The sequence below is a fragment of the Schistocerca nitens genome, chromosome 1 (genome assembly GCF_023898315.1).
Source record: "Schistocerca nitens isolate TAMUIC-IGC-003100 chromosome 1, iqSchNite1.1, whole genome shotgun sequence".
In the NCBI taxonomy this organism is placed as follows: Eukaryota; Metazoa; Arthropoda; class Insecta; order Orthoptera; family Acrididae; genus Schistocerca; species Schistocerca nitens.
Window position 1 is genome coordinate 733810255 of NC_064614.1, and position 24975 is coordinate 733835229.

At 38.4% G+C, this 24975-nt stretch overlaps 2 protein-coding genes across 3 annotated transcripts in view; one reads left to right on the plus strand and one right to left on the minus strand.

Annotated features, from left to right (window-relative positions):
• LOC126260105 (protein Peter pan) overlaps positions 1 to 24975 on the plus strand; it is an 85165-nt gene that overhangs the window by 49053 nt on the left and 11137 nt on the right. Inside the window, exons 5-7 of the mRNA XM_049957339.1 lie at positions 394 to 538; positions 6718 to 6827; positions 11727 to 11956. Coding sequence (XP_049813296.1) covers positions 394 to 538; positions 6718 to 6827; positions 11727 to 11956 — 485 coding nt within the window. The remainder of the gene's footprint in view (positions 1 to 393; positions 539 to 6717; positions 6828 to 11726; positions 11957 to 24975) is intronic.
• LOC126260111 (phospholysine phosphohistidine inorganic pyrophosphate phosphatase-like) overlaps positions 11956 to 24975 on the minus strand; it is a 54912-nt gene continuing 41892 nt past the window's right edge. For both annotated transcript variants that reach the window (XM_049957360.1, XM_049957350.1), the window contains one exon: positions 11956 to 12466. The gene's annotated coding sequence lies outside the window, so the exon portion shown is untranslated. The remainder of the gene's footprint in view (positions 12467 to 24975) is intronic.

The following is a 24975-nucleotide window of genomic DNA, read 5'->3' on the forward strand; positions in this document are numbered from 1 at the left end:
GCATTTGAGAGGATGACAGATCAAACCTGCATCCGACAATCCAGATTAAGGTTTTCCGTGATTTCCCTAAATCAGTTCAGGCAAATGTCAGGATGGTTCCTTTGAATGGGCATGGCTGACTTCCTTTCCCATTCTTCCCTAGACTGTCGGGACTGATGAAGTCACTGTTTGTCTTCTCCCCCAAAACAACCAACCAAAAATGTTTCTATTTTTATAATGACATTTTTTGGAGATAAAGGACAAAGGATTCATAGGTAATATTCTACTAAATAAATTCTTTGCAATTAATTCAGATAAAAGCCTTCAGCATGATCCATGAAATTCATGTTCATGTTTCATATAAAAATGGTTTCAATTTACAGTGTGGTACAAATATGACTTTTTACTTGTTAGCCCAGACCAGTTGTCAGAGAGTGAGGCAGAAGACGATCCCTCAAGTCATGTGACACTACCACAAAAGATAGCCTCTAGAGGAAACATAACTTCTGGGCAGTCTGCAATAAGGCTTGTGGAAATGGGCCCAAGATTAACTTTGCAGGTTTGTATTTATGCCTTCAGTTTCATGCATTAACTATAGTCCGATTCAAGGTTTGTATTTATGCCTTCAGTACATGCATTAACTATAGTCCGATTCACGATTGATGGCAGTTCTTGCTGGTAGAGCCACAGCTGGGGATTGTACTGTTGTCAGTTGCAAGTGACAGTTGTGGTATGCGCAAACGTGTGCTTTGTGCTTGAAAGGAGTGTATATCCTGTAAAGTATGCATCTTGCTTGCTTATGTAAAATTTATCGCTTACCACCACCATCAGCTGTGACAACTCACAACAAATCGAATAAAAACACTAAGTAACTCACTATGATCTCATTTAATGCTTGCTTTGGCTACAACATTCACATCAGAGCACTCAGAACATGCTCACTGGTTGTTGGAGTATGCATGGCGTAGATGCACAGAACAAGATGAAACTCAGCTGCCATGATTCATGAATCTATTTATAGTGTATAGTTGTCAAATATTTTTTAAATTTAGGATTGATTATGTGTGTGTAAAATAAACTGAAGTCGAAGTTCTTGCAAAAATACTGTACTCTGAACTTTTTGGTTTGTATATTTTGGGCAGTTATATAAAACAACTCTTTGTACAAAAAGAAAAAAAAATCATGAGCACTAGCAAATACTACGCAAAATAGTATTGTCACATTAGTGACAAAGTTTTAATCAAGCATGTAGACATGCGTAGGTAGCCTGAGATGTTCCCAAACTCATGTGGCAGAAACTGCATTCTTCCATCATTAGGCATGACATCTTGGAGAAATTAGCAGTATTTCCATTTCCAGTTGTTCATTTCACAAAGAGAGTTTAATCGAATGACTGTGGTTTCAGTTGCCTGAGACTGCAGTCGTGTGTGTGTGTATATATATATATATATATATATATATATATATATATATATATAATAGAGGGAAACATTCCACGTGGGAAAAATATGTATCTAAAAACAGAGATGATGTGACTTACCGAACGAAAGCGCTGGCAGGTCGATAGACACACAAACAAACACCTCTGTGTGTGTGTTTGTGTTTGTTTGTGTGTCTATCGACCTGCCAGCGCTTTCGTTCGGTAAGTCACATCATCTGTGTGTGTGTGTGTGTGTGTGTGTGTGTGTGTGTGTGTGTGTACACCTATTGTGAACGAAGGCCTTAATGACCAAAAGCTTTATTTGTGACAGTTTTTTTGTTGTGCCTATCTCCGACTCAGCATCTCTGCTATATGGTGAATAGCAACTTTCCTTTTCATAATATTGTTACATTCCATCCTGGATTTTCCATTTTTTGACTGTGAATAAAATCTTACATGTTGGAAATAAACATATTTTTATCCTATAAAATAATCGTGTTTTGTGTAATGTCAGGGAGAGGGCAGATTCATGCATTCATTGAATATTCATCCTGAAAACAAAAGTAATTTTCATAGTGAAAATACTGTAAAATGTTATTTATTTCTTTGTTCCCGTCTGGTGAATACTTATTTTAGACACATACCTCAACAATGCTTTCCTTAATTTTTGCACCTCTGCTTCTTATTTTTCACTTTCACAGTGTTCAGAATCCTTTGCATACAGTGAACCTTTTAGTGATGGTCAACAATTTGGAGCATATTAGACCTCACAAGACTGCATTCTTTAAACAGGTATGAATGTTGCACAGATCTGTGTAATCTTTCTTTCAGTTGTCTGGCTGTCAAGCTGCTTATCATTAACATTGAAAGACCAACTCTCCACTGCAAGCACTATGTGGCAAGTATGTTTGCTCATGTTTAAGGCTACAGTGGCACAAGGCATGATTATGCCTTGGAGTGCAATGCTCGCAGTTCACCATGCACCACATATCACTGTCCGCCCATTTCACTGTATCCGAATGCATGCACTTGTTAATCGGCCTGATGTACATTGAGTAGGTATTAGGTACTAAGTAGTACAACATTTCAGCAACTCTGTGTGATATGTCATTAATTATGTAACTACTAATTTATAATGTCACAGGTGAACACTTATTCCACAGCAGATACTTAGTTTCAGCCATCAACTGAGACTTGTTTTACAATGACATTTCCATTCGTGCGCACTCTTGGTTGATTCGTGTAGCACACTTGTTGCTTCATAACCTGCCTCTGTTCTGCATTTTGCCATTAATATCTTTCACTGTTCTCTGTACTGTCATAGTCAGCTTTCTTCCAGTGTGTTTTGCTGTCTTCTTTCCTTCTACCTCCCACTGTGCTGTATTTATTTTCTGCACCACACAAATACTACTACGTTAAAACAAACCCATTCCTCTGTGCTGTTTCAGTCTTCGCTGTTGTCCTTCATTATACATTTCGGGCTTGTATCTCCTTAGAGTGTCGTCGTCATTTACTGAAGAGTCTGAGTTTCCATCTCTGTATGATTTTTTGCTGTCAATCATGTCATTGCATTTTCATTTTATCTGTCAAAACAGGAGTACTTCATCATAAGATGTCATTCTTTGTTTTCTGTGTTTACCTGATTTGACTTAAAAGGAAGTTGGTCAAACAAATCCTTTGCTCAACTTATAGTCATAGCAAACAGTTTGACAACCTGGCAGTGCCTTTGTGTGGAAAATGTACTGTTGTTGTTGTGGTCTTCAGTCCTGAGACTGGTTTGATGCAGCTCTCCATGCTACTCTATCCTGTGCAAGCTTCTTCATCTCCCAGTACCTACTGCAACCTACATCCTTCTGAATCTGCTTAGTGTATGCATCTCTTGGTCTCCCCCTACGATTTTTACCCTCCACGCTGCCCTCCAATACTAAATTGGTGATCCCTTGATGCCTCAGAACATGTCCTACCAACCGATCCCTTCTTCTGGTCAAGTTGTGCCACAAACTCCTCTTCTCCCCAATCCTGTTCAGTACCTCCTCATTAGTTATGTGATCTACCCATCTAATCTTCAGCATTCTTCTGTAGCACCACATTTCGAAAGCTTCTATTCTCTTCTTGTCCAAACTATTTATCGTCCATGTTTCACTTCCATACATGGCTACACTCCATACAAATACTTTCAGAAAAGACTTCCTGACACTTAAATCTATACTCGATGTTAACAAATTTCTCTTCTTCAGAAACGCTTTCCTTGCCATTGCCAGTCTACATTTTATATCCTCTCTACTTCGACCATCATCAGTTATTTTGCTCCCCAAATAGCAAAACTCCTTTACTACTTTAAGTGTCTCATTTCCTAATCTAATACCCTCAACATCACCCGACTTAATTCGACTACATTCCATTATCCTCGTTTTGCTTTTGTTGATGTTCATCTTATATCCTCCCTTCAAGACACCATCCATTCCATTCAACTGCTCTTCCAAGTCCTTTGCTGTCTCTGACAGAATTACAATGTCATCGGCGAACCTCAAAGTTTTTATTTCTTCTCCATGGATTTTAATACCTACTCCGAATTTTTCTTTTGTTTCCTTTACTGCTTGCTCAATATACAGATTGAATAACATCGGGGAGAGGCTACAACCCTGTCTTACTCCCTTCCCAACCACTGCTACCCTTTCATGTCCCTCGACTCTTATAACTGCCATCTGGTTTCTGTACAAATTGTAAATAGCCTTTCGCTCCCTGTATTTTACCCCCGCCACCTTTAGAATTTGAAAGAGAGTATTCCAGTCAACATTGTCAAAAGCTTTCTCTAAGTCTACAAATGCTAGAAACGTAGGTTTGCCTTTCCTTAATCTTTCTTCTAAGATAAGGCGTAAGGTCAGTATTGCCTCACGTGTCCCAGTATTTCTACGGAATCCAAACTGATCTTCCCCGAGGTCGGCTTCTACTAGTTTTTCCATTCGTCTGTAAAGAATTCGTGTTAGTATTTTGCAGCTGTGGCTTATTAAACTGATTGTTCGGTAATTCTCACATCTGTCAACACCTGCTTTCTTTGGGATTGGAATTATTATATTCTTCTTGAAGTCTGAGGGTATTTCGCCTGTTTCATACATCTTGCTCACCAGATGGTAGAGTTTTGTCAGGACTGGCTCTCCCAAGGCCGTCAGTAGTTCCGATGGAATGTTGTCTACTCCGGGGGCCTTGTTTCGACTCAGGTCTTTCAGTGCTCTGTCAAACTCTTCACGCAGTATCGTATCTCCCATTTCATCTTCATCTACATCCTCTTCCATTTCCATAATATTGTCCTCAAGTACATCGCCCTTGTATAGACCCTCTATATACTCCTTCCACCTTTCTGCTTTCTCTTCTTTGCTTAGAACTGGGTTTCCATCTGAGCTCTTGATGTTCATACAAGTGGTTCTCTTATCTCCAAAGGTCTCTTTAATTTTCCTGTAGGCAGTATCTATCTTACCCCTAGTAAGATAAGCCTCTACATCCTTACATTTGTCCTCTAGCCATCCCTGCTTAGCCATTTTGCACTTCCTGTCGATCTCATTTTTGAGACGTTTGTATTCCTTTTTGCCTGCTTCATTTACTGCATTTTTATATTTTCTCCTTTCATCAATTAAATTCAATATTTCTTCTGTTACCCAAGGATTTCTACTAGCCCTCGTCTTTTTACCTACTTGATCCTCTGCTGCCTTCACTACTTCATCCCTCAAAGCTACCCATTCTTCTTCTACTGTATTTCTTTCCCCCATTCCTGTCAATTGTTCCCTTATGCTCTCCCTGAAACTCTGTACAACCTCTGGTTCTTTCAGTTTATCCAGGTCCCATCTCCTTAAATTCCCACCTTTTTGCAGTTTCTTCAGTTTTAATCTACAGGTCATAACCAATAGATTGTGGTCAGAGTCCACATCTGCCCCTGGAAATGTCTTACAATTTAAAACCTGGTTCCTAAATCTCTGTCTTACCATTATATAATCAATCTGATACCTTTTAGTATCTCCAGGGTTCTTCCATGTATACAACCTTCTATCATGATTCTTAAACCAAGTGTTAGCTATGATTAAATTGTGCTCTGTGCAAAATTCTACCAGGCGGCTTCCTCTTTCATTTCTTCCCCCCAATCCATATTCACCTACTACGTTTCCTTCTCTCCCTTTTCCTACACTCGAATTCCAGTCACCCATAACTATTAAATTTTCGTCTCCCTTCACAATCTGAATAATTTCTTTTATTTCATCATACATTTCTTCAATTTCTTCGTCATCTGCAGAGCTAGTTGGCATATAAACTTGTACTACTGTAGTAGGTGTGGGCTTCGTATCTATCTTGGCCACAATAATGCGTTCACTAAGCTGTTTGTAGTAGCTTACCCGCGTTCCTATTTTCCTATTCATTATTAAACCTACTCCTGCATTACCCCTATTTGACTTTGTGTTTATAACCCTGTAGTCACCTGACCAGAAGTCTTGTTCCTCCTGCCACCGAACTTCACTAATTCCCACTATATCTAACTTTAACCTATCCATTTCCCTTTTCAAATTTTCTAACCTACCTGCCCGATTAAGGGACCTGACATTCCACGCTCCGATCCGTAGAACGCCAGTTTTCTTTCTCCTGATAACGACATCCTCTTGAGTAGTCCCCGCCCGGAGATCCGAATGGGGGACTATTTTACCTCCGGAATATTTTACCCAAGAGGACGCCATCATCATTTAATCATACAGTAAAGCTGCATGCCCTCGGGAAAAATTACGGCCGTAGTTTCCCCTTGCTTTCAGCCGTTCGCAGTACCAGCACAGCAAGGCCGTTTTGGTTATTGTTACAAGGCCAGATCAGTCAATCATCCAGACTGTTGCCCTTGCAACTACTGAAAAGGCTGCTGCCCCTCTTCAGGAACCACACGTTTGTCTGGCCTCTCAACAGATACCCCTCCGTTGTGGTTGTACCTACGGTACGGCTATCTGTATCGATGAGGCACGCAAGCCTCCCCACCAACGGCAAGGTCCATGGTTCATGGGGGGGGGAAAATGTACTATAGCCTTCCATGTAACATTTAAATTTGTGCTCCTGTTGGAAATCAAATTGTGGTCCATAAAAAAACTCCATACAAAAGATAAAATTAAAAGGTAAAAGTATAAAGTGTTGACTGTATCATTTTGCCGTATTGGTTGCCCTTTGCTTGATGGTAGTCTACTTACAGTATTTATAGTCAGAAATACATTAGATTCTCTGTTATTTTGAATAGAATACATATGCACTCATTATAATTTGGTTAATGAGAAACACCCTGTTTCCTTAAATTTCAGTTAATCAAGATTGAAGAGGGTCTGCTGACAGGGGAAGTACTCTTCCATGAACTTGTTGAAAAGACTGAAGAAGAAAAACAGTTGATTAAGAAGAAAAGGGAAGAGAAAAGGTGACACACTTTGCTCTATATTCTAAGCATTATTCCTCTATCCCTATGCTTACGGTCAAAGAAACTATTGTAAAGATCCATTAGCTAATGGCCATCTCTGTGTAATTATAAACTATTATAGGAGGTGTTGGTTGGCAGACAGCCACATTAAAAAAAAATTGTTTGATAGATATTGGACTGAGTTCTTCACATTTGTAGACAAACCAAAACACACACACACACACACACACACACACACACACACACACACTGTCACTGTCATCGTCATCTCTGGGTACTAAGGCCTGACTTGATAACTATAATATCCAGCTATCTTTTTTTCCCGTGTGTCTGTCTGCCACTCAATACCTCCTCTATATGGTGAGTAGCAATCCATCTTTGTTATCCTTTCATAGATTTTCTTTTGTTAAGTTATAAACATTTGTAAGTTCAGAATCATAACTGCCATGAAGGTGGTTTTGATTTGATTTAACCAGGGAGACAAAATAATAATAGTCTTATCTCCCTGTTACCCACACAGAAACTGTGTTCATTGTTCAGTATATCTCCCTGTCATTCTAATAAACATAACCAGTATCCTTAGAGAGTTGTAGGAGTCCCTTTACTAGGTCTCCATTTGCATAGTTCCTTCAGGAATTAATGTTTCAAATATTTTGTCTCTTTCAGTCACCAGTGCTTTGCATTGGAAGATGAAATGGAGTACAGTTTCATCCCCCATACCACATAGTCTGCACTTAGAGCCTCCTATCTCTATTCCCATTGTGTACTGGTGTTTCTTAAATTTCCCATGGCCAGTCGTTATACTTATCATTACTCGAGTGTAATCTGCCTCCTGTTAAAGCCTAGGATTACAGAACTTCATTTTAAGCATAGTTTCGGTGTCATCAGCTTACACTGTTTTGCTTTTGGGTTTTAGTGCAATGTTCTACATGCAGCCTCCTTATTAAAACAAGTAGTTCATATTTTACGATTGCCTTAGTGATAGTTGGGACTGGTTCTAGTCCAAGACGTGGAGTCATCACGCTTCCCCAGACCAGCCTGTCAGCTTCTTCATTACTGCTATTTTCTTAGTGATTAGGTACTCACATCATAGTGTCTGATAAGTTTATTGCGGAGATTGGGAGGGCGACAAAAAGCATTTGGCGGTGGCCAAAATGTCAGACAGAAAGGACTCATTTCAGGGCATGATTTTAGGTAGCCTTGTCAAAGTAGGTGGTTAATACATTCAAGGCCAGGATAAAACTAACTCTCCATGGCACCCTCCTCAGATTTAGTGTCAAGATGACCTAGTGGACAGCATCTCAAAAACTGAAACAGATCAAGCATGAAAACAGGAAGAAGGTGTACTGAACTGAAAAAAAAAGAAGCAAAATAGAAACAGTGAACAGTCCAAGTTCAAGATATACAATAATGAGTGCATTTGAATAGCAGTGCCTTCGTGGTTATGTGAAAAATAATTGAATTGTGAAGGAGGTGGTCTGGGTTCAATTCTCCCTTGTGTCCTATATTTTTTTCACAAAATTATGAACTGTTCATCCCATCATTGACGTGTCTGTTCGCCGCATTCAAATATACAGGGTGATAAAAAAATCAGTATAAATTTGAAAACTTAATAAACCACGGAATAATGTAGATAGAGAGGTAAAAATTGACATTCAGTTTTCAAATTTATACTGACTTTTTGATCACCCGGTATGTCTGTCTCATTGTGTAACATAAGTTTGCAACTGCGAGGTGTAAGTAAAGGACTCCGATACTGTATCTCCTATTTGTTCTACACAGGTATTGCATGTTATGACACTTGCATTTTGTTTTGGAAGTTTTGACTTCTGAATCCCTTTGTTGTAACATAGTTCACACCCATTTATTTATTGTTTTCATTCTGTAAGAGGTCTATCGGCATCTTGCCTCCTCTCACTTTTCATCACATTTACTTGTGACAGTAATATATTCTTACCACATGACTCATTCTACAAACAACTTATAGTATGATAATTGTGAAGACTACAAGAGGAGACCAGACATGTCAGTGACCAGATGGACAGTTCATAAGTTTGTGAAAAAATAAATTAAAAATGGGCACAAGGTAGGTCTGAACACGGATCTCCCTATTTGTAATCAGACACCGCAGCCACACAACCATGACGCAGTGGCTCTAGCAATTTGCTCGATGTTGCACATCCTGTGCTTGGAATGTTCTTCTTTTTCACAATTCAGTACGCCTTCTTCCTATTTTCATGCTTGATCTGTGTTCAGTTTTGGATGGGCTATCCACCGGTTCCATTTTACCACTAATACCACCAAATCGAAGGGGGTGCAATGGGGAGTTTCCCTAGTAAGTGCCAAGTGTTGTTTTGGAGAAATCAGCAGTACCATGATTGGATGTGATCTGCTTCTGAACCAGGCTGGTGTGGAAATTAAGGGGGGTAGGACGTCCAACGGGCCGACTTGGAGCAGGAGAGGCATCACACGACATTTTAATTTCCAGTGTCTATACTTTTACAAATAAATTCATAAAACTTTGTCAGGATCACCAGGAAGGATTCAGGATCCACACTCATTGCAGTAGAAATTCGAAAACATAACAAAATAATTTTCTTTTTACGTGCAAAATTTCATTATTTTTCACTTACTAATGGCTGCATTTGTTGCTATAGGTACTCTTTTCTTCACAAGAGAGAGAGATTCTTCGATGAGTTTTGCACAGCATACATACCATACTTACAGGTATATGAAACTCTAGAATTTATTTAATTTATGAAAAAACGAATGAGCTGTTATATTTTAAACTTCATGTTTAGGAAAAACACAAATTTTATAGTTAATTACCTCAATTTTTACCAGTTTTTAATAGATTTGGAAAATTCTAGTTTCATTCACCTTTAAGTATGGTTTGTATGCTGTGCGAAATTCATCAAAGAATCTGTCTTACTTATGAAGAAAAGTGTATCTATAGCACAAATGCTGCCATTAGTAACTGAAAAAAATCATGAAATTTCACATGTAAAAGAAATCACTTCGTTATGTTTTCGAACTTGCACTGCTATGAGTGTGAATTCTGTATCTTTCCTGCTCATGCTGACAAAGTTTTATGAATTTTTTTGTACAAGTATAGACAGTGCAAATTAAAATGTCCTGTGGTGCCTCTCCTGCCCCAAGTCGGCCCGTTTGACGTCCTACCACCCTTAAGTCCAGTGAAGACTGAGGTGAGAATGGTGGTGTATTGCTGTAAAGAGTCTGCATCTGAACAAATATGTTTGCAATTATATAAAATGTAATAAGTCAGGTAACAGGTTGCACACAACTTAAGTTCTAAAACTATCCTATCAGAATGGTAAAAGTTACAAGAAATCACATAACAACTTTTAAATTTCAGTAACAGTGCGGCCAATGACAGGTTTGTGTTCCATAATCTGCTAGTGGTGTTCTCTGTGGGTGACTGCAAGTGGCATATCTTCAATTTTTTGTGTCTCACGATAGTGGTGAGTGTTCAGATGACAGTGATATGTCATTTCTAAATTTGGCAGATGGCTTCCTTTACTGACAGTCCTGCTTGCCATAATGTGACAACAAACTCACCATGGCCAAAGCTTTAAATGGAATTACCCTTTGTCTTCAAAGACCGAACAGTGTTGGTAGGCTACATTGCCGCATTTATGATCGAAGAGATAGTGCTCTCTATTGAACTACATTGAGAATGCAGGTTTACTTTTACCCTCATTACACAGGTGGTTGTGCATTGCAATTTCCTGTAGTCAAACAAGTATTGAAGAAGAGATTTCCGTTCAATAAACCACAAATTCCCTGCAAGACATTTAGGTGCTGCAAAACTCTTCTTGAGCAGTTAACTATTTTTTATTCTGTGCAAAAAGAAACATTTATGGAATTATCTTATAAATCTTTTTGGGATGTCACTGGACCATTTGTAGGGTTTAGAATTCGTATTTTATGTTTTACTACTGTTACTGCAAACTGCAGTGTAACAATTAATGTCCTATGGGTTGATAATTTAATATTTCTCCATGAAATTATACTAGTGATCAGGTCATTGTTCTCATCCACTACAACTTATATATGGATGCTATCAGCATACTGTTTCTCTGTGATAGCTTGATAACAGTTAGAAATGTTGCTTTCTATAAAATTCAGCTGTTTTTCTAAGCAAAGTACAAAGTGCATCTAAAATATTCATTGAACTGCAGATACTTTAAAAAAATCTATGCATATGATAGTATGTTCTGCCTCTGAACTTTCCTATCACATACTATACAATGTAAACCATTTATATGTAGATAAAATTTATATGTAGATAAAATTTTTTCTTATAGCCATTTATCAGTAAAGTGTGGATCACAGGCATGGCAAATATTGTAACAATTTTTATTAATGAACAATAAATATGTACAGGTCAACAAAAATTTCTTATCTTCTTTGTCTGAAGAAACATGAAGCAATGTAAAATAAAACTTAGTTGAATACTTGTCAGTGAATTTTTGAGTAAACAGTCTTCATTAATTTTTCTCTGTAGTTAAAGAAAAGAAAGAAAGAAAGGCCACTATAGCATACACTCTCCTGTTATAAAACACAAACATCACATGGGTGCACCATGTTCCATATACCACTCTTGACTTCATCCATGTGTCTGATGATTATCCATCCTTCATCTGGCGCCCATTCGGATATTTATAAATGAAAATTATTTAACTGGATAAATAAATTGTGACCCTTAAGAAAGCCTTTGAAAAGTATACACAGTTGTGTCTTTCATATATATTTTGCAACATTTACATCAAATAATAGCAATAATATATCATTTATTACCTAGAGAATTATTATTTATTAACTTAATACCTTATTTCCTTATTATTTATTACCTAGATAATTATTTTTCTCTCCTAGAAAACTTAAGGAAAAGAGAAAGAAGATTCAGATGGAAAATAAAGCAGCAAAGGAGAAAAAGAAGGAAATTTTAAAGCAGCAATCACTGAAGGGCATGCAGAAAGGACAACTGGAAAGTGATATTTTAATGCGGAAGGCAGTTGAAGAAGCAAATGAAGAACAGGAAATGAAAAATGAAGATGATGATGCCCAGTGGTATAGGCAAGAAGTGGGACAGGATCCAGATGAAGGTTTGTATTATTTTTATATTGATCAGTGTTTTTAGGATTGTAACCAACAACATTAGCGAATCATTTTAAGTACACAGGAATAATAAGTGATATGTGGCAAAACAGGGAATGTGGCATGGAAGCTCTGTGAAAATTTCACAGTAAGGAGAGAATGCATTTTGACTAAAATTCACTTACATAAGGGTGAACATTATAATGCCACAGCGTGTTGATGAACTACATAATATCAGATTATATTTTATATCCTTCAGGTAATTCAAAATTAATTTGCTGATTGACAACAGCTGTATTAGGTACAGATGTACTATCCAATAATGACATATGGAAATATGTGCTAGACTGGGTCTTGAATCTGGGTTTTCCATTTATATCAAGTGGTTGCCTTAACCGTCTTGGCTATCCATACATACTCCGAGGACCGACCCAAACTTCCATGTGTCACACTGTCTACATCCTCATATCACAGTTCACTAAATTCATCACCTAATGCTTACAACATTACTTGGATTCCTGCAACAGGGAGAATGAAATAATGAGTATTTGAGACCAGTGTAAGTCATTACAAAAAAGTAAAAGGTACAGTTCATCCCTAGTAAAAATATAACAGCTCCTAAACAATATGGGTGTTAATAACAATGTCCATAACAATGTGAACCTATTTTGTTGGTACATGTGATCATTATCGTCAGGCCCTTTTAAGGCTACTGTGGGAAATGATATGAACTCAGTACTCATCTGTAACTGCAAATGGTTCAAATGGCTCTAAGCACTATGGGACTTAACATCTGAGGTCATCAGTCCCCTAGAACTTAGAACTACTTAAACCTAACTAACCTAAGGACATCACACACATCCATGCCCGAGGCAGGATTCGAACCTGCGACCATAGCAGCAGCGCGGTTCCGGACTTGTATGACTGCTCCGAGGTCTGTTTCACCTGTGCTCGGCTGTGTTATAAACACCACCATCTGTAATAGTGGGTAAATAATATGTACACCTCTGGTTTCGTCACATAAGGGCAACATTGCAAAAGTGAATGTGAATAATACATGCAGATTTACATTGGGCAGTGAGAGACAAAATGCCTGAACATATTTGGTTTACTGAAGCATACATATTTCTTTGTGCACAAATATGAATGGATTGTGCTTTAGGTTATCTTATATGGGTTTCAATTTCACTACCAAGTAAGGTGGCACAGAGTAAGACACCAGACTTTTATTCAGGAGGACAGACCAGACTTTTATTCAGGAGAACAGTGGTTCAAATCCCCAAACAGTCATCTGATTTAGGTTTTCCATGAGTTCCCAAAATCACTCAAGGCAACTACTAGGCTGGTTCTTGGACAGCATATGGTCAATTTAATTCACTGTCCGCCTTCAGTTTGAGTTTGTGCTCTATCTCTGATGACCTCTTTGTAAACGGCACATAAAAATCCTACTTGTTTTCTTTCTTTCCTTCCACTCTTACTCTAAAGTAATTCTCACAACAGGAATTAGGATAGGTTGCTCCTCACCACATAGAGGATGCATTGAGTGGCAGACTGGCACATTTAAAAATAGACTAAGCTATCAAAGTTCTTCTCCAGATTTAACACACACACACACACACACACACACACACACACACACGGCTACTGTTGTCTCCGGGCACTGAGGTGACAACGGCCATGTGTGAGTGAGTTGTGCCTTTAGGAATGTGTGTGTGTTTTTTCAAATCTAATTAAGGACTTTGTCCAATAGCTTAGTCTGATTTTAAACTCGCCTGTTCACTGCTCAGTGCTCTCTCTGTGGGGTGAGTAACAATCTACCCTAATTTATATTGTTATTCCATCCTGGATTTTCCATTGTTTGTCTAAGGTAATGCAACACAAAATGAAACTCCTACCACCTGCAGACTGTCAAAAAGGGAACAATGAAGAAAATTGGGTGGGTGCCATTTTTATTGTTTCTACTGACCACATGTGCATTGTAACACAGTTATTCAATAACTCTGCAAAGGTGGCCCTTACAGGATTCGTATCCTGTCATATTACTGGAAAATGGTTATCATCATCTGAGAAGTTTTAGAAAGGTTCTGAAAATCTGCCAATTCATTTTTCTTGGAATACTGATTACGAATTTGCCGTCTCAATCGAAAAGATAAAACATTTTCCTCTCATAACTTGAAAAGAATGCTCTTTTTGAATGTCATGCAGGTGCGTATGGTTGTGCCACAGATTTGTTTATATATTTTCTCCTAAAAAAAAAATTGTTACATTTGAGGATGTAATTGGTTAGAGATGTAAGAAATGAGTTGACAGTTATCCTCCTATGACATTCTTTGTAGACAATCCAAAAGAAACCTTTCTACTCTACTCTGCCCTGCCACCCCACGCCACCCCACCCCCACAAAAAAAAAAAAATTAATAATAATAAAAAAAAAAGGCTAAACCCCTTGTCTGGTTCAGATTCATTGAATATCTTCATGATCTGGATTCAGGGCCAAGACACCCTACCCTCATTCCTCTACAGCTTCAACACCTCTCCCATTCATTTCACCTTGTCCTCCTCAGTCCAACATGCCACCTCTCTCGACATTGACACCCATCTCTCTTATGATTCCATCCATAATTTTATCCCTATTCAAGCCCACTAATCATCAACAGCACCCGTATTTTGACAGCTGTCATCCCGTCCACACCAAAAAAATTACACCATACAGCCTGCCACCTAAGGACGGCATATCTGCAATGACAAGAACTCCCTTGCCCAGTATGTTGAATGTCTCATGAGGGCCTTCACAGACAGGCACTACCCTCCAAACCTAGTCCGCAAACATATTTCATATGCCATATCATTACATGCTTCAATGCTCCGTAGCTACAAAAGAGCACCCTCTCGTCGCCCAATACCATGATGTACTGGAACAGCCGAACCACATCCTTTGTTGGGGCTTTGATTGTCTAACATAATGACCAGAAATGAGGGACACCCTACCTAAGATCCTTTGCACCCCTCCTAAAGTGGCTTTCTATCGCCCACCCAACCTACACAACATCTTGGTCCATCCTTATGCCATTGCCACTCCCAGTGGGATCACATATCTCTGGAAGACCCAGGTGCAAGACCTATCCAGTCAACCTGCCCAGCTTTTTCAACTCCAGTCCTATCATAGACTTACCCTATCCCATCAGAGGCAGGATCACCTGTGAAAGCAGTCATGTTGTATACAAACTCTGCAGCAATCATTGCACAGCTTTACAAGGCAGTATGACAACCAACCAGCTGTTCACCTGAATGAATGGCCACTGCCAAACTGTGGCACAACACACTGCTGAACAATAACAAGCTCGATTTCACTGGCTGCTTCACAGCCTGGTCCATGTGGACCATTCCCTCCAGCACTAACTTTTCTGAACAATGCAGATTGAAGATATTCTTGCAACACACCCGTTGTTCCCACATTCATCTGGGCCTCGCTCTCTGCTGACCCATTGCACTGACACCCTCTACTCGACGGTCTTCCCTTCCTCTGATGAGCACTCCCTCCAAACACTCCTCCGCAGCATAGTTATTTTGTGCTGCATGAACTCCCTGGCTCTGGTTCCTGTGTCACATTCCTGTCTTGGTCACCTACTGCCTCTACCTTTACCGTTCCTATCTTGAACATGCGTTGCCTCTCTCCGAGCTGTCAGTCACCCTTCTCCAACACTACTTTCCACTTTCTGCATCTTTTCTTCCCATATCCACCCACCTAACACAACCTCTCGCCTCATTCTACCTGCCGAACTGCAGTCCAGGTATTGTGTGTTCAGTTGGCACAGTGCAGCCACGTAAGTGTGTGTTTTTTTAAACAGAATCACTAAATTTGAAACCTAAGGTAACCTCCATTGCAATCAAACCAGTATATCTTATCAGTCCCTTTAAATATGAGAAGTATTAAAACATCCTTCACACTTCAGTCCAAAGCTGGAGCTGTGTCAGTTGCACAAGCATTTTTGACATCAGAAACTGTGTACTAGGAATTTTACTTGTTTACTCCATTCTGTACAGTCTTACTGAGACTTAAAATGTTGACAAATAAACAGAATTCTAAAGATATCCTTGATGAAACTAATTTTACTGCAAGTAATCCTATTCTGTCAGACAAGAAAAGAGTACTGAATTATATATGATAAACAGAGTGCATCACAAGTGCTAAAAAGCAACAGAGAGCTAGTGACTAAATTACACCATGAGTCATGGTTCACAGGACATCACTGCTAGTGGCTAATTTCTTTTCATTCGTAATAAGCATATACTATATTAATTTTATTGTGGAAAATTCAACTACTTCGTTATCTATTATTAACATAGGGGATCAAGGAAAAAATGTTTGTGGTTCCAGTGAGGAACCTTAATTAAGAAATTTCATGCTGTAAACTACTGTCTGTATAATTTTATTTAAATGACAAAAGTTTTTCACATGTAAAATGGATAAATAAAAGTGACATGTGCCTGAAAGGTGCATCTCCTGTCCTTTCATTTTCTGATGCTGTAAAATTGTTATCTTTTATTCAGCAACAGTTACAGACAGCTGCTCCAAAAACCATTAGGCAGTTTTACACACACCTTGTTAGACTTGCAGTATCTCTTAATTCATTTCTGTTTGAGCCAAGTCTTCATTTAAGAAGTAAAGACAAAATGACGCAAGATCGAGGCTGTAGGCCCAAAACCTGTAAATCCTACTGCAGCTAAACAGTCTGCAACATTTTGGGCCACTACCTAACATGCTATGATAAAAGAAGAATTTGTCGAAAGGTACACAAAAAAGTATGAAAACTTTGATAGTTTTCAGACAAATCTTTTCTCCTTTCATGAACTAGAGTACGCGTGCGCGCCCAGAGTACGCGTGCGCGCCCACACACACACACACACACACACACACACACACACACACACACCTGCACCTGCATTACTACATTGTAATGGCTGAAAACATATATATATATATGTATGTACGTACGTTCGTGTGTGTGTGTGTGTGTGTGTGTGTGTGTGTGTGTGTGTGTGTGTGTTTTGTGTGTGTGTGTACACCTGTTGGGGACTCAAATGCTTCTGCTATCCATTGTGTGGCCTTCTTTAGTCTATCCATTGTGTAGCCTTCTTTAGTGTTAAATTATATACATTCTGCCAGAACTTTCCTTAGCATATTTAAAAGAAGCATTTGTGTGCTGTAGAGTTGGCTCAGTGACTTGAGGCATGTGATATTGTTTCATGTGTTACTTCTCAGTGACTGTGTTTTGGGTACTGACACAAGTGCATTTCAACACTCCCCTAGAGCAAAGAAAATAGATAGCACTTTCCTATCGGCAGATAATTATCCTATAATTATTTTGAGACCAGTTGATATACCCTAATATTAAACTACACATTTCCTGAAACTTCCTGGCAGATTAAAACTGTGTGCCGGACCGAGACTCGAACTTGGGACCTTTGCCTTTCGCAGGCAAGCGCTCTACCGACTGAGCTACCCAAGCACGACTCATACCCCGTCCTCACAGCTTTAATTCTGCCAATTCCTCGTCTCCTACATTCCAAACTTCACAGAAGGTCTCCTGCGAACCTTGCAGAACTAGCACTCCTGGAAGAAAGGGTATTACAGAGACATGGCTTAGCCACAGCCTGGGGGATTTTTCTAGAATGAAATTTTCACTCTACAGCGGAGTGTGCGCTGATATGAAACTTCCTGGCAGATCGAGTCTCGGTCCGGCACACAGTTTTAATCTGCCAGGAAGTTTCATATCAGCGTACACTCCGCTGTGGAGTGAAAATTTCGTTCTATACACATTTCCTGTTTTGCAGCAGAGACTGGGCACCATAGGTATAACTTGAGGTTTTGTCATCTATAAAAATTGGTTTTGCATGGGATTTGTAGTACTCACAAAGAATAAAACTCCCTAACTCTAATTTCATCCTGCAGTATGTTGTAAATGTAAGTTTCAAACAGGCAGAATTGTTCTGTATTACGGTATTTACTCTTTTAATTTCTGTGGCAAGACCATTCACTTTAGTGAGAAACATTCTTTAGTCTGAAGTTACTACTTTAAAGCTATTATCATCATATTGCATTATAAAACATACACACATAGGTACATAATGTATTTACACATTAATATTTACATTTGAGAAACAAATGGCAGCAATTTGTCATGTAATGCAAGCCTTTCATTCCATCTTTAAAATCCTGCAGTGGACAGTTTTCCACAATATGTCTAATTGTCCATTTCTTGGGACCACCATCCCACGCAGCACTTTCAGAGTAGCCACATCTAGCTTGTCCTGTTTGGATTTGGAATCGGAAAGCCCTCCCCAAATGTTATGGAAACTACAATTGGGCGTGCCCTGGGCAACTGTGAAATATCAGATGATTAATTCCATACAGGTGCTGCTACATAGCAACAAAAGATACACAATGAAACACACTTACAAGTAGTCTTTCCCAGGACCAGTGTGTGTGTATGAGAGAGAGGAAGGGGGGGGGGGGGGGGGGAGCTGGTTTGTAAGACTAGCCAACGATCAGCTCCAGGTGAGTGGTAGCCTTCCTTCAATTTTGTTTGTTGGTTTCTTCCCGAGTTCTCATCATCATAATAATTCTATTGTTTGTTGCTTCTGAAATATCATGACAGAACCATTGACAGTGAATGTCATTATGTTCTTGTGCAGTCTAATTTATAGTTATATCAAGAAACAGTATATATGGAACAATAAAACATATTGCATAAATAAAATGAATATGCAGTGAAGTGGCTACATATTGTGTTGGGAGCCTCCATGTTTAATATCATAGCTAGAAAGCTTTGAACGTGCCCCTGAGGAATGGCAGTTCTTTTTTTTTATTATTATTTATTTTTTAAAATCTAAATCTGATTTCGAAGGGTTATAAGGCAGACATTGCGCAACAGAAACTAAAGCATATTCAATGCAAGTCAAGGCAAGTGAACTGACACCACAAGGAAAAAGAGTTATCTGTCATACAGAGAATATGATTTGAGAAGAGATCACGAGCACAGATGTGGTCCTTTTGATATAATGAACCAGGAAGGTATTGAAGGAAAGAAATCAGTTTTGTCTCCACAACTTCTATGATCTCACTGTAGAGAATACCTGCACTTTTTTAAAGTGCCACATATTTGTCCATAATGATGGTGTGTGGTGCACTGACAGATGCCTTTTACGTCAGTAATATTTCATGGATACTCAGCTATCTCCACAGACATATTCAAGCAAGATTCATTTGGAAAACCCTGGGAAGTGCAATAAAGCTGGTGGATCAATGAGGGCTGGTGTGTCGGCCAATCTGGATGTGGTTTTTAGACAGCTTCCCACATCCTACTGCATGTAGGTACCCATATGAAACTTTATCGCACTTGCAAATAGAATTTACTTTAGGCACATGCTGTTGGGTACACTGATTCCACCATGGAGAATGAAAAGGAAACCGACAACCTTACTTGCTTAGTCTCCTTAAACCCTTAAGGATACAGGGTACTTATAAATGGTGGAAAAATCGAATTTTTTTATGACTTTATTATTAAATTCTACAGTCTTTCCTGATTACATTGATATGTACATTGTAGGGTTTCAAATGAATAATGACCTATATATACCAAATTTAAAAATTGGGCGATGGGAACTCTACAGCTTTCAATAAAATTAATGAGTTCAGTGTTTATGGTGGTACCTTGGTAACAAAACTGGAGTTTCGTGGACATGTGCAAAAGAGGATGGGTGCTAGATTGAGGAAGCTACAAGGAGAAATGAAAGGAAAGTTGCTATCTGATGGAAAATCTCTGTCTGGCTGAGGCAGATTGACAGGAACTGAAATAGACCTCCTTCAGAGTTATGGACTGGCCATTAGATTAACTGCACCTCTGAATGATGTTATGGCAATGAGAAAAGTCGTATGGGCAACCTAATTTCATAAGTTGTCCACAGATGACCACCCTGTGCATGGACTTTCTCCTAAAGGAGCAGAGTCTTGGTGTGATTACCAAAAAGCAAAAGAAAGTGGTCAAATATACCATCATAAGCATTCTCTTCCTGAACCTGTTATGAATGAAATAAAACCAATTGTTAGAGACCTGAGTGACCCTGTTTTGCTTAGTAAATGTCTTCATGGAGGCACTCAGAATACAAATGAAAGTTCCAACCATTGCATATGGGAAAGATTACCCATGAATGTTTTTGTAGGACTAAATACATTAAAAGTTGGTGTACTAGATGCAGTGATATGTTTCAATGATGGAGTGATAGGAAGGGTGGAAGTCCTGAGAAAAGGCATAAAATGTGTCTCTAATATGGAAGATCAATTGCTTCCATGTGACAGACAACGGGTGCATGAAGCTGCAAGATTCGCTCTTCAAGTTACCAAAGAAGCAAGAGGTGCTAAAAGGAGTGCCAAGAGGAAGCTTGAAGATGAAGAAGTGCTGCAGTGATATTCCGAGGCACAGTTGAATTGGACTCATATCTTCATTTGCAATTTCCCGCAAGTTATATTATTCAGAATTCAGGCACAAATGTTTCCTAAAGTTTATAAAGCATTGCTTGAATTTTTTTCTGTAACTTGCAATAGTCCATACATGTAGTACACCTAAGCTTTATTGCAGAATCAACTAAATTATAGAAAAATAACATTTTTATTAGGAAAAAATTCTAAAAATTAAAATGTACGATGTGATATTTTTTATCCTTTTAATATACATAATACGTGGAATTAAATAGGTTTAGTATCTCAGCCATCATGTCATGCATATCTGGTAAAATTTTGGTCTTCTTCAAATGTATAACATTAGACTAAATGGTACCTCAATTTCAGGAAGCATTTTGGGAAAAAGTTGCATCAATTTCTGTGTAATTTTTTAAATAACCGTAAGCAGGTTCAAAAATATTCCAAATACTTCTAATTTGTGTAGAAAGTGTGCTGCGTTACCTGATATCAACAAAAAATCTGTGAAACATATACATTATAAACAGTACCTGACAGAAATAGGTGTTGATTTTTACATAATATTGAGCCAGTAAAGTACCCTGTACCCTTAATAAGCAGCACTAGTTCATTGGGAAAAGATGCCATGTTTCTAGTTACCACACAGTTGTATTTATGGAGCAATTTTAGCCAGACCCATTTGGTTTGGAGCATGATAATTGCTTAAAGCAATGTATGGGGATAACCATTGAGACAGGAAGATTTCAAAAAGTGATTTATTGTTGAAGAATTAGTTTTTGAATATTTTATTCCATGTAAATTTGAAGAAGACGACGAGCCACTTGGGGAAAAATTTTAAATAAATAAATAAATACATTTCTTTAACACTGCATCCAGCAAATGTCCTCCATTGTAAGTAAGGCAATGTTGGAGTCTTGCCTGGAAACTTAGCAGTATCTCTGCACCATAGTTTGCTAAAACTAACTTACACTAAGGACAACACACACACACACACACACACACACACCCATGCCTGAGGGAGGACTCGAACCTCCGACGGGGGTGGGGAGTTATGAATCATTTCAATGTATTCCTGAGAATTTAGTTGCTGCATTACCAGCCACAGTCAGGAAAAGAAAAAGGACTAATCATGCCAATCACTGAAATTGCACACCACACTGTCGCTTTTTTGAGCATGATGAGGCTTCTCATGAAGTGAACAAGAAATTTCTCCCACCTAGAACTGGAAGTTTTGTTTATTGATGAAACCAAAGGCATGGAAGTGGGCCAAATTTCTCAATAAGGCATCATGCCCATTTTCAAGCACATTTGCCTGTAACAGTTGCAAGTGAATCTGTGAAAAAACTTTAACAGGTGTATGAACATAATGCTGTTTTGTTATTTGGGTTCCTCAAATTCAAAAGTAAGATGTTACCATTAAAATACAAAGTGAGTTGTTACACCTAAACCCAGAATGAGTCACACACTATACTTAAAAACATTAAAGAACATAAAATTCAGGATGGAATAACATCACCTGGAAAGGATAGCCATAGAGGAGGCATTGAGTCGCAGATCATCCATTTTTATTGTGCCTGCCTGCAACTCGACTCCTCCTCCTCTGTCTGGTCAATAGCCATCTGTCTTTTCAGATTGTCATAAAAGAATGTTACTAAATACTAAAAAAAAGTTTAAAAAATAGTTATGTCTGTACTGTATGTCATGTGCAGAGACTGGAAAAATTCCCATTTTGCGATAACTGAAAATCAGATGCAAATTCTGCCTCAAAATGCGAAATTACTTAATTAACACTATTTTGTAATGAATTGTATCCGTATGAACTATTTTACCAGATATAGTTTGCAATAGCTTTATTTTCTGCATACAAATATCAAAAATTTAACCAGTTTTGAGTTACTTACATTCTATATCTCTCTTTGCAAAATAAAATGTGCATGAACACAGTGACATATCAATGCACTCAATGATCTGGTGCCATGCCAACTGTGGGCAGTTGAATGGTCTATTTAAGATACACACTATGGTACTTGGCCATGGGACCTAGCATTTTATGACAAAGAAACATGGGTGTATGTATGTTTAGCTTAACCTAATTATGTGGGCTCTTATTTTGTGGCAATTTAGGTGACATGTTTTGAACCGTAGTTGCATCGAATACTATTATAGTGCTGGCCTGAATTAAGTCTCCTACAATGCTCTGCTAAACTCAACAAGCAATTGTGCGGTAACTGTTCCCAAGTGCTTTGTGTTGTGCATTGCTCACTGTTTTCTTATTTTGAATAAATGAAGCGAATAATCCTGGTCCACAGATTTCGATTGCAACCCTTACAATCCCAGAAGCCTGCACTTTGCGCTATAGCAAGTGGAAAACAAAATTTGTAACATGTTTCAGCTGTGCCAAAATTCTCCCCATAATGTTAAAATAGTCACCTTGTGTTCGGTTCTAGTTCTACACTAACTGCCATATCAGTTCTATCTGTATCATTGTGAGGCATGGGTTGCACGGCTATGAATACCCACGAAAGGTCAAAATTAATAGTCTGCAGATTTTATGATCATTAAATTGGTTGGGAAAAGACAAATAACGTCCAGAAACATCATAACTCGGAGATGCACTCAGTTCACCGGTGCAAAATTGCTGCTGCTTTTGACAGAACAATCAGTTTTGAAAGCTCAAACACAGCCAAAAGAAGAAAACAAAGGCCATTTTGGAAGGAAAAGTGTTGAAGTTTTTGCAAAAATAAACATTCCAGTGACAAAGTTCCCATATTGCACTTTTTTTGCCATTTTCAAAGAACTCAACAAAAGCAAAACGAGGATAATGGTATGTAGTCGAATTAAGTCGGGTGATGCTGAGGGAATTAGGTTAGGAAATGAGACATTTAAAGTAGTAAAGGAGTTTTGCTATTTGGGGAGCAAAATAACTGATGATGGTCGAAGTAGAGAGGATATAAAATGTAGACTGGCAATGGCAAGGAAAGCGTTTCTGAAGAAGAGAATTTTGTTAACATCGAGTATAGATTTAAGTGTCAGGAAGTCGTTTCTGATAGTATTTGTGTGGAAGTGAAACATGGACGATAAATAGTTTGGACAAGAAGAGAATAGAAGCTTTTGAAATGTGGTGCTACAGAAGAATGCTGAAGATTAGATGGGTAGATCACGTAACTAATGAGGAGGTATTGAATAGAATTGGGGAGAAGAGGAGTTTGTGGCACAACTTGACAAGAAGAAGGGATCAGTTGGTAGGACATGTTCTGAGGCATCAAGGGATCACAAATTTAGCATTGGAGGGCGGTGTGGAGGGTAAAAATCATAGAGGGAGACCACGAGATGAATACACTAAGCAGATTCAGAAGGATATAGGTTGCAGTGAGTACTTGGAGATGAAGAAGCTTGCACAGGATAGAGTAGCATGGAGAGCTGCATCAGACCAGTCTCAGGACTGAAGACGACAACAACAACAACAACAACAACAAGGCTTTGTTTGTCTTCACTTCTAAATTTGTGTGGCTAATAATAAAAAAGGAGCTACATTTTCCAGTCCCTAGTCATAAGACTCCTTTCACGATAGACCATGCAGAAGCTAGTAATTTTCATGTTCACTATCCTTACTGTGTCTCACTGCCACCGAAAATCTTCTAAGGCAGACCCTGTATATGCTGACAGATAGAGCTACAGCTGATGCCTGAAAACTATGGGACCAATCATATGCCTGTAGCTCAAGTAAAACGTAATGATCACATGATCTATCATTATGTATTTAACATTTTGTTGCCCATTGTCAGCTTGTTTGATTCTCTTTATTCAGTGAACCATATTTCCCCAATTATGGGACGAGGTTTCATTACCAAATTCATCATTTTAAAAATACAGATTAAAATACAGATTAAAATATTGCTGCTGAGGTGAACATTTTTATGTTGTTTAATAGAGTATATAGGTGTCATCTTACATTTACAGATCAAGCTTTAGTTATCTAGGTCACATACTGATTTATTTTGAAGAATTCGGAAGGGCAGGGTTGGGCAAACAGTATTCACAATCAGTTAGCCTCAAGATTTCCTGAAATGCTCGATACAGTATCAGCGTTGCTCAAACAATCATGTGACATCAACTCATATGGCACTAGTCCAAGGGACAGGTGAGAAACTATGAACTAGCCACTGTAACAATTTATTGCACTACTTAAAATTTGACAATTTTGTGAAACACTGGAGGAAACACTAAGTTCTACCATCCTACAAACCATTGTTTTATTTGAACAAAGTAAAAGTTCTCATACATACATGGATACCATATACAAATATTAATGTTGCTTTTTAGGTAAAGATAACTTTGAAAAGTGGAAATGTTGCCCTTCAAAAAACATTACTTGATTCTGTACCCAGATCAGTATTTTATTTAATTATGAGAGGCTGTAATGATTTACTGAGTGGGCTGCAAATGAGAAATATGGTTGGATTTTCATTTATTAGAGTACTGGGTAAAAACTTTACCTGCTTTTAATCAGCTTTGCAACTTGATGGTGACACTCAAATGGAACAGGGAGG